General features: G+C 43.2%; 1 protein-coding gene across 1 annotated transcript in view; it reads left to right on the top strand.

Annotated features, from left to right (window-relative positions):
- Nucleotides 1-2,415: 2,415 nt before the first annotated feature.
- OLA1 (Obg like ATPase 1) overlaps nt 2,416-11,146 on the top strand; it is a 164,188-nt gene continuing 155,457 nt past the window's right edge. The window contains exons 1-2 of the mRNA XM_004577049.3: nt 2,416-2,574; nt 3,823-3,923. Of these exons, the coding sequence (XP_004577106.1) occupies nt 3,823-3,923 (101 nt within the window). The 5' untranslated portion in view covers nt 2,416-2,574. The remainder of the gene's footprint in view (nt 2,575-3,822; nt 3,924-11,146) is intronic.

The raw sequence follows: 11,146 nt of genomic DNA, 5'->3' as shown, positions 1-11,146 counted from the left end.
TGGCCTGGGAAAGCAGTAGAGGATGGCTTACAGCCTTAGAACCCTGCACCCACATGGGAGACTTAGAAGAAGCTCTTGGCCATTGCAGCCATCTGGGGAGGGAACCAGTGGATGGACGATCTTTCTGTTTCTCACTCTTTTTGCAAATCTTCCTTTCCAATAAATTACTTTTTAAAAATTATTTATTTAAAAGTCAGAGTTACAGAGAGGGATAGGCAGTGATAGATGTTTCATTAGCTGGTTCACCCTCCAGACTACAATGGCTGGAGCTGTAGGCTAGAACTGCACCAAGCCAAAGCCAGGAGCCAGGAGCTGCTTCTGAGTCTTCCATGTAAGTGGTAGGTGCCCATACACCTAGGGCCATCATTCGCTGTTTTCTTAGGCTATTAGCAGGGAGTTGGATTGGAACTGGATCAGGCAGGACATGAACTGATGCCCAATGGCAGCTATACTACAATGCTGACTCCCTAAGTGTTAGCTGTAACATTCTTTTGGCTTCACTTAGTTTTCCTTTATCACACAGAATACTAGGTACCACTAGGATCTTCTCAGAGAACTGCCTGCTTCCTAAGCAGGGAGGATACACATAGGGATGCTTTCATTATAGGAACCCTACCCATCTGGTTATGGCTGATTGGATCCTTGGTAGAACCTTACCTACACTGGGCAAATCAAATTTTTCTGTAAGTTGGATCTGGAGTTCTGTTACTGGGAAATCATTAGAAGTAGTTATTGGTCACTCCTAAAACTGCCTAGCTCAGAGCTTGACTTGTTTTGTCTAACTGCTTCAAAGATAGTCAAAGTACCAAAAACATAGTTGCAAACAAAGGGGTGACTGATGCAAGGAGTTGGTAGTATGATTTTAAGGGAAGGGGTAGATCTGAGATTGAAGCAACTGCCAGCTTTGGCCAAAAGACAGAGAAACTGAAGCTGACTCTACTACTACTCTCCGACTAGGCAATGTTTTCAGCTAATATTGGAGTGGCTAGATGCTGCGCAGAGCTGAAGGGTTCTTGAGCTTCTTCAGTAACTGTTCCACTCCTCAAGCAGCAGTGAGAACCCAATGACAGACTGTAACTATTAACAATTAGGAAATACTTTGTTAGCTATCAGGAGAGCTGTACTGGTGTCTGCTGTCTCTCTTTTTTTTTTTGTAGCTAAGAGACACCTTGGCAAATGTTTTGTAAATTCATGGTTTTGGTGACAAAGGCACAACATCGAGGGAGCCTAAGTAGTGTGTATTTCTGAATATTTAGGAAAAATGAGATCAAAGCCAAATCCAGTTGCCTGTGTCCTTGAGAATTTTCAAAATTACAGAAAAGCGCTTTGACTTACCGCAGCAGATCACTTTAAGACTAAGGAAAACCCATAATGCACAAGTGGCTCAGCTGGGAGTCCCTATTCAAAAGCTGAAAAGGAAGAGATATTTTTCAGTCAGACTGGGGTTAGAATTCTGTTTCTAGCCTCTTTATAGCAATGGGGACTCCACTCCAAATTACTGCTCTCTGATCTGCAAGGTGCAGACAGGAAGCAATTCACACCCTTTCTTTTTATTTAGCAATCTAAGTTTTTTGAAGGAAGTTTCTATTATGACAATGTTCAGGGCGGCTTTACACGCTCCTTGTAAACAATACGAGTACTTGAGAGTAAATGAGAGATTTCCCCCAGGAGCCTAGTCTGTAGGTGGGTGAGAAACTAACATTCGTAAGAGCCACTGTGAAGCAGGCTGGCCGGGAAGCCCACAACCACCTCAGAAGTCCAACTGCGACAGCCCTATTTTAATCAGGGACAAATTCACGAATGTTCTCGGGTCACACAAGTTCTGGTATGCAGGTGGGAAACGATATTTCCCAACTTTCCAAAGCCCCTGCTAGAAAACACCCAGGAGCAGAAGAGAGCCAGGGACACAGACTCTGTAAAGCGTCATCTTGTCATCCGGGGCCTGAGCCAAAACGCTACCGGGAGGAAGGAATCTTAAGTCTAACAAGCTTCTAGGGAAGCCCGTCTTTTCCCTGTGACAAAGTTTTTTTCTTTTTTTGACCGCGCCTCACCGTGTGGACTGACTGAAGAAAAGTTGTAGGGGCCGCCGTCCGGGAGCAGCCGGGCTTGGGCTGCCGAGCGGCTCCGCCGGGGGCTGGTGCAGCTGCTCGCCTCACCTCAGGCGACCCCGCGCTCTGGCGCGCTCTCTCTCTGCACGCCACGAGGCCCGGCGAGCCAAATGTATGTGGGGCTGCGGACGGGGAAGCCCCCTTGGCGGACACAGCCAGGCGCAGGCCGGCGGCCGACAAGCCCCACGTGTACCCGGCCGGGCGGAAGACACGCCCGCCCCAGAGCCGGGCGCCCCGCACACTTGCTCCCGCCTCCCCGGCCGGCCGGGCCAATGGGCGGGCCCGAGCGGGGCGCGCGGCCTGCGCAGGTGCCGACCCGCTCCCGGCCCGCCCGTTCCGCCGCCGTCGTGCGTGCTGCTCGGCAGAGGGGCCGGGCCTGCGTCTCTCCTCCCTCCTCCGGCGACCGGCAGGATTCGTCGACTCCCGCTGCCTCTGGGACCCCGTGTCAACGTCCACTTTGAGCACGGTGAGTCCCTCAGGGAGCCCGCGGCTGCGCTCTCCGTCTGATCTTCGGCGGCGGGACCTGGTCCCTGGAGGCGGGCGCCAGGCCCCTCGGGGCCGAAGGGGAATGGAGGAGGGGACGGGATGAGGCTGGGCAGCGGACGGCGTGGAGTGTGTAGATGAATGAGGCGCTCTCGGACTAGGCCGCGCGCCCGGAGTGCGGCCCGCGTCTCACTCCTGGCGCGCCCTGGGGACAGCTGGAATCCGGGATGGCCAGTGGTCCAGTCAGAGGAGAGCGATGAGGAGGTGCGGGCCCTGTTTAATTGGGCAGCCGGCTAGCGCTCGGTAGCCTGGAGGACTGGACAGGATTTGCTTATGCAGCTGTTTTCTAGAGGCCTGGGGTTTGGCCAGGAGCAGGTGTCAAGATCCAGGGAAGGGAGATCTCTGGCCTTGGGATCCGGGATCGGAGGCTTGCATTCAGCCTGAGGAGTTAGGCAGGACCGCGGCGTTGCCCCCGGAGGTACAGCTCACAACCAGAAGACAGGGATAGTGTCCATTCCCAGCTTCTGAGAAGTGATGTTAACAGCCCTGCTCCTGCGCTCAGTTTACTGGATTAAATCTGCACGGGGTGGGGAGCGCAGAGCTCTCAGAGCTGGTAGGGGACACAGAAAAGTTTGAACTTGTAAATAAAAAGGATGAGAACTAACCAGAGTGCCAAACTGGTTATTTGCAGTTGGGGAGGTTGCTCTTGAGGTGTGTGAGCCTTATCTGCACAGTGCCAGAGGTGGGACAGACATGGCTAAATGAACTCCATACCTACTGTGTGTGCCTCTTTCTGAAAAAAATGAGAAACCGAGAATGAGTGGGTTCCAGGTTGTAGAGGAATGGTTTAATGAGAGATCACTTGGTGGCTCGAAGTCTAGAATGAGTTTTCTTGGGCCTTCATTTGTGTAGTTTGTTGTCAGATTTTTTTTTTCGTATCATGTTAAGAAGTAAACTTGTTTTGTGAGCTTTCTGGTTCAATATTGCAAGTAACCATTTATCTTTGATTCCTGGGGACAGTTTAAGCTGAATCTGTTTAGGACTTCTCAGGAGTGATTGTTTTTACAGTCATCAGGGTCAGATCTTTCGTTAAAGATTGCATTGCATTGATATGCACCCATATATAGTATGCTTTATTCTCAGCTGTTATCCAGTGGTTTATATGCTGGCACATGCTTTCAGTCTATGGAGATCCAAAGGGTTTTTATTCATGTTTATTTTGACATTTCAGATGCCCCCTAAAAAAGGAGGTGATGGCATTAAACCACCCCCAATCATTGGAAGATTTGGAACCTCACTGAAAATTGGCATTGTTGGGTTGCCGAATGTTGGGTAGGTAAATGTTGAAACTTCTGATTTTTACTTTGTAAATTTTCTTTTCAGGATTATTTGTTTTTATATGAGACGTAGACTTACAGAGGGGAGATGGAGAGGGATCTTCAATTTGATGATTCACTTCCAAATGGCTGTAACAGCTGTAGTTGAGCTGGTCTGAAGTCAGGAGACAGGAGGTTCTTCTGGGCCCCGCAGGGACCCAAGGATTGGAAATGGAGCAGCCAGGACTCAAACTGGTGCCCGTATTTGATGTCAGCACAATAGGTAGAGGCTTAGTTTGCATGTCACAGAGCCAACCCTGTTTTGTAAATATTTTGAGTCCTATTGCAGAAATGGAAACTCAGTTAATTAAAATTGAAGTTGAAGAAATGAAACTGGAAGCTACATTGTTAATGTTGCAAAGCTGGGTTCTGGATGTGTTTTATTTTCTGTACAGATACTGTATTGAAGCTCTAGTTACTTCTGTTGTTTTCGCTATACTCAGGATAAATTGGTGGCAATTAGTATAATATCAGATTGGGCCTGGTGTGATGGCTCAGTTGGCTAATCATCGCCCTGCAAGTGCTGGGATCCCATATGGACATAGGTACATTTCCCAGCTGTTCCATTTCCCACTCAGCTCCCTATTTGTGGCCTGGGGAGGCAATAGAGGATGGCCCAAGGTCTTGGGTCTTTGTACCTACATGGAAGACCTGGAAAAAGCCCCTGGTTCCTGGCTTTGGATTGGCTCAGTTCTAGCTGTTGTGGCCATTTGAGAAGTGAACCATTGAAGAGAAGATCTTTCTGTCTCTACTCTCTGTTAATCTGCCTTTCCAATCATGTATATACATATGTATGCATAATATCAGGTTGAATCTGATGGACTATATTGTCTTGACACAGTGTTGGTAGACCTGCATACAGTATTGCTTTTAACCGGAACTGGAGTATTTGAGGTCGGTGCTGTGCAGAGTGGCTCTGTGTGTGGCCTACCTGGGCTGTTTCTCAGAGGCCCCACAGTAGAACACTTCCTCATTGATACATTTGATCTTTCCAGGGAGATCAGGGATCAGAGGGGTGAATTTTTACTGGAGAAGGAGGTGACAATTTTGAATTTGATATTGGTATATTTAATATTGTAAAAGGGTTTCTTTTACAAATTGTCTAAAAACTATGAGAGCAAAAAAGCTGAGTTTTGTAATGGTTTAAAAATGGAAGTGAATAAAGTAATTGCCAATCAGACAGTGATAGAAAACATAGATAGGCTTTGTCAAACAAATCTTTATGCATGCAACTGAAATGTTAATGACTTTGCCCTTCTGCTTTATGCTTTTTTTTTAAGATTTTTTTTTCCATTGGAAATCAGATATACAGAGAGAAGGAGAGACAAAGATCCTCTGTCTGATGGCTCACTCCCCAAGTGGCCATAACGGCCAGAGCTGGGCCGATTCGAAGCCAGTAGCCAGCAACTTCTCACAGGTCTCCCATGGGTGCAGAATCCCAAGGCCTTAGGCCATCCTCTGCTGCTTTTCAAGGCCACAACCAGAGAGCCGGATGGGAAGTGGTACAGGACACGAACCTGTATCATATGGGATCCTGGTGCTTGCAAGGCAAGGATTCAGCCTCTAGGTTACTGTGTTGGGCCCCATTTTATACTTTTCATTAACCTTAAAATTGAACAAAAGTCTCAAAAGTACTGATACATACTAACAGACCCACTGTAGATTTGTAAGGGGGACTGAGGGTGTTTGGGGCTTTGCTTGGGACTTTTAAATGGGTGACAAGTGGGATGATCATGCTTTCCAGGTTTCTTTGTACCTCCTGCCGGGCGCGGTGAATGGAGTGTAGTATGACCAAGTAAGGCAGTTCTTAAAATTCTTGTAGTGTAGTAAATGAACAAGTGTGGCTGTCCTAATTTCAATCTTTCCTAGAGCTGGAGAGGTTTGCATTTTGAAGGAGTTTCCTGCTGTGATATAGTCTGCTTGCAAAGTAAGACTAAATAGGGAGTGGGAATATAAGCAAAACAAATAATTAAGCAAAGTACTTTAGGGTGCTGTCAATAAACTTGAAAGCAAGGTATGATCATTATGTTGATCATTATGTATATTGCCAGCTTTATTGCCCTAGTGAAGAAGACATAGTTTGTAGCTACTAATGTGCTGCTCTTATTACACAGGGTTACTATAGTCAGTACAACTTGATTTTTAAAGGAACTAATTTTAAATGATCCCTCTTTATTGTTTTCTATGTAAACTTTTTAGCCATAGAGATAATAAAATCAATGTATGTGAAAATAACCTGACTTTTTATTCTTCAGGATAGATGTATTGCCTATGCTTTCAAGTGCTTTTCCCTATTTTATTCAAATTACAAACAGTACAGTTCACTGCTCTAATTAAAAATTAGTTTTGTAACTTGTAGCAATAAGTGGTTATAAGCATTCCTTTTTGTGGGTCTTCCTTTATCCGTCTTATCACGTAGAGTTCTTGGAAAGCAATGCCAAAGCTTATTGGGATGCTAGAAGCAGAGGAAGAGCTGCACCGCTAATGCCCAGGAGAGACAGGAGCAGGGTTGTTCTGGCCGAGATGGGCCCCTGAGGGCTCAGGGGCTCAGGCACACAGACATGGAGACTGGCAGGTATTTCTCCTCTCCTGCTCCTAGTTTCTGGCTTCAGTCAGTCCAGACCTGACCTGTTGCTGCCTTCTGGGGAGTGAACCAGCTTACAGATGACCTCCTTCTCCTGTTCCATTTCCTGCTTTCCCTCCCTCTCCCTCTTTCCTTATGTTTCTCTAACTGTGCCTTTTAGATTATATACATACATTTAACATGTGTAAGTGACTTGTGTTTATATTCCTAAAATGTAGCATCTTCTGTAACCAAAAAACAGTTAATTGAAATCAGGATGTACACATTGATTTACCAGTTGTCTCTTTTTCTAGGACCAGGATCCAGTCCAAGAGTCTCTGTTTCATTTAGTTAGTTTTTGTCTTCTTAGTTTCTTCTAATCTGCAACAGCTATTTGGTTGCTCTTTGTTCTTCCTGTCCTTGACACTGGTCACTTATTTTATAGACCCCTCCTTTGGAGTTTGACTGTTAATCCTAGTGATTTATTTCAGGTTCTACATGTTTGGGCTCAGAAACATTTCAGGAAGCTCCTAAGGTTGATGTGGTTCATTATTGGTGATGTTGACTTGGATTGCTTGTCTGAAGAGGCGTTCTTCATGGAAAGGATTTTCCCATTGTAATTATTATCTTCTGGGAGATTCTTTGAAGTTGTATATAAACCTTGTTACATACTTTGGCCTCCTAGTTTTTGGCATGTGTTGATGATTCTTACTGGAAACCTTTTGTGTGTGTGTGTGTGTGTGTGTGTGTGTGTTTACCAAATGGTGATTTAAGAATATGCAGTTATAGAAGAAATAATGGAAATTATCTTGTATAGGATCCCATCCCTATTTATTCATGTATTCAATTATAATTTATCAGTATAGATTCTTATATTTTCCTAATTGCTATCCAAATGCTGTTGTAATTTATTTATATGCTTAAATTGCCTAGGCTTGGCATTAGAAACCTTCATGTTTGTTCATACTCCTTTTACTATGTCCCTTCTGTACCTGCCCCCTTCCCTTTTTTTTTTCTATTTTCTTTCTGGCACCAGAGCAAATTTCAGACTTATTTGTACTTTGTCTTTTCCCAGTCATACAGTATAAAAATTGTTGCATATGTATAAGTTTCATTTCTCTTAGCTGTATACTGAGGAGTGGTATTGCTGGGTCAAAAGGTGACTCTGGAATTGTCAATCTGTTTTCCAAAATGCATTGTTTTACATTCTAACTGGAATTGTAAATGTGTTCTACTTTCTCTAGGGTCTTGCCACCATTTATTATTAATTGTTTGATTATAGCCAACACATGAGATGATATTGTATTATGGCTTTGATTTGCATTGTCCTTGAGGACTAATGATGTTGATCATTGCATTTATTTATTACATCATTTTCAAAGATTTTCACTGAGTAGAAACCAGGGTAATAAAAACCTTCAGGACTTAGAAACTATTTTTCATTTCCTTCTAGCTTTCTTATGAGAAGTTTGTTGCAATTCTCAAACTTTGATTCTGCTAAATAATGATTCTTCATTGACTGTCATTTAAGTTTACTCTTTAGTGTTAGTTTTAGCAATTTAATTTCATGTGCTTTGGTGTGGTTTCCTTTCCTTCTGCTGCTTTTTCTTGGGATTTGTTGAAACTTTAAGTTTGTGAGTTTGTGGTTTTTCTTAATTTGATAAAATATTTGGGTAGTATTTTTCTAAAGACTGCCTGTCTGCCCTACCCTGCTTCCTTTGTGGGACTTCTATTGCATGTATGTTAGCCTCTGCATAGAATCTTACTGGGGTTCTGTTTCTTTTTTCCAGCCTTTTTTTCCCATTCTGTGCTTTGTTTGAATACTTTATTGTTTGGTCTTCAAAATCTTTGCTTTCTGCAGTGCCCACAATGCTGTTAATCATATGCAGTGTATTTTCATGTTCATTTTATTTCAAATATTATTTTTTTAAGTAGCAGTCTTTGAGGACAGGCATTTGGTGCAGCTCTGAAGATACATCTAGAAACCACCTGTGATATTTCAGAGGGTCTAGGTTTGAGTCCCATCCTGGTGGCTTCTGATTCCAACTTCCTGCTAATGCATACCATAGGAGACAGCAAGTAGTGGCTCAAGTACTTAAGTCCCTGCCACCCATGTGGGAGACCTGGATTAAATTCTGGGCTCTTCCACACATATATAGTCAACTTATCTTTGACAAGAAAACTAAAAATAATCCAGGCAAAAATCCTGGTCTGTTCAACAAATGCTGTTGGGACAACTGGATAGCAGCTTGCAGAATTAAGAAGCAAGACCCACACCTGTCACATTATACGAAAATTAGCTCTGAATGGATCAAAGACCTAAATCTACACCCAGAAACCATCAAACTATTAAAGGAAAACATAGGAAGCACACTCTAAGGTGTAGAAACAGGGAAAGACTTCTTAGAAAAAGACGCCGAAAGCAAAACAATCAAAGCCAAAATGAACAAATGGGACTGCATCAAGCTAAAAAGCTTCTGCACAGCAAAGGAAACAATGAACAAAGTGAAGAAGCAACCAACAGAATGGGAGAACATTTTTGCACACTACACAAGTGACAGGGGACTAATATCCAGGATTTACAAAGAACTTCAGAAACCCAGGGACAGCAAAATACAAACACAAAAACAAACCCTGTAACAAAATGGGCAAAGGAAATGAACAGACTTTTTTTCGAAAGAAGAAATTCAAATGGCTAACAGACATGAAAAAATGCTCAGACTCCCTAGCCATCAGAGAGATACAAATAAAAACCACGTTGAGGAACCACCTAACTCCAGTGAGATTGGCCTACATTCAGAACTCAACTAACACCACCTGCTGGTGTGGATGTGGGGAGAAAGGTACCTTCCTTCACTGCTGGTGAGAGTGTAGGCTGGTACAACCACTGTGGAAATCAGTATGGAGAGTGCTTAGAGAATTGCAAATAAACCTGCCATATGACCCAGCTATCCCGCTCCTAGGAATATACCCAGTAGAAGTGAAATCTGCATGTGAGAAGGGGAATCTGTAATCCTACATTTATAGCAGCACAATCTACAATAGCAAAGACATGGAAACAATCCAGATGTGCTTCCAAAGAAACTGTGGTACATCTACTCCTTGGAATATTGTTTACCTATTAAGAAGAATGAATTATACTATTTACAACTAGGTGGTTCCTCAGTGAAATGAGTCAGTCACAAAAGGACAAATACCATATGTTCTCTCTAATATAAGGAAACCAGCATGGAAAGTATAACTTCAGTAACCCGATCCATACTGTTTTTGGTTAGTTGGTTGTTTTTTTGGCTGTATCCCATGTGTTTTGATGTTTTTTATTTTGGTTTTGTTTATTCCAAATAATTTCTTTTCTCTTGTCGAGTTCATCACTAGCACATGGATTATAAGGTGGCATTATTTTTCCCAAGAGGCTTTCGTGTTTCCTTTTTGTCACTCATGTGTTGGTTACTCAGTGGCATGTTTTTTCATGGTGTTGTAATTTGTTGTTGATGTTATTAATGTTGTTGTTGTGGCTATTCTCATACCAGTTGTTGACCTTGTTTCATGGCTTCTCAATTATGGAAATGTATGGTGATGGAGTCCTGGGGTCTGCCATTTCCAGGTATGGGGGAATAATGGAACATGCATCCCTGCTTCCAGACGAAAGATGAATTCCCAGTGAAACTGTTGGACATGTGTAGACAATTGGATGCTGGACTGTCTGACATTGTCTTCACCAACAATGTTGGGGTACACTTAAATAAGAGACTGATAGAATTATGATTCCTTATGAAAGACTACACCATTGTAGTAAAATGGGGAAAATCAGTCGGGAGTCAGGGTTTGGGGGTGAATCCCAGCCTATACGAAACTGTACCACACAATCAAAATTCAAAATAAAAATATATTAAAAAAAAAAAACAAACCTCTGGGCTCTTGGCTTTGGCCTAGCCTAGACCTGACTGCTGTGGGCAGGTAGGGAGTGAGCTGGTGGATGGAGGATCTCTTTTGTTGTCTTTGTCTCTTTGCTTCTCAAGTAAAGATTCCCACCCCTCACCCCTGGATATTTTTTGTCTTTTATTTTACTCTCTATATATATTTTCCATACCCTATGGAAAAATTTTATTCTTTTTAAAAAAAGAACATTATTTTCCTTTAGTTTATAAGTTTATTTGAAAGGGGGTCTTTATGTCTCTGCCTCTCAAGAAAAATATTAAAATATTTTTTCAAAAAAGAGGGACAGGGGAGAGTGAGGAAGAGACAGAGAGCTTCCCTATGGTGGTTTCCTCCCTTAGTCCACCACTGGACTAAGCTAAAGCCAGGAGCTTGACCTGCAGTCAGTTTGGTTTCCACATGGGGAATAGATACCCAAGTACTTGTTATTATTTGCTGGCTCCTAGAATACACCTTAGAAGGAAGCCAGAATTGAAGGCAGGACTTGACATCCCTAAGTGGTGCCTTAATAGCTTTGCCAGCTGCACACTCCCTGAGAAACATCTAATAGTTAATGTCTCATTCTGTTTCATTTATTTAATTCAAGAGACAGAGATGAAGACAGAAAGAGAAACAGTGGGAAAGAGAACGCTCCCATTCAGTGATGTACTCCGCAAATGTCTGTAGTGGCCCCTGCGCCA

The sequence above is a fragment of the Ochotona princeps genome, chromosome 5 (assembly GCF_030435755.1).
Source record: "Ochotona princeps isolate mOchPri1 chromosome 5, mOchPri1.hap1, whole genome shotgun sequence".
Taxonomy (NCBI): Eukaryota; Metazoa; Chordata; class Mammalia; order Lagomorpha; family Ochotonidae; genus Ochotona; species Ochotona princeps.
This window is presented reverse-complemented; position numbering and strand designations above follow the sequence as displayed.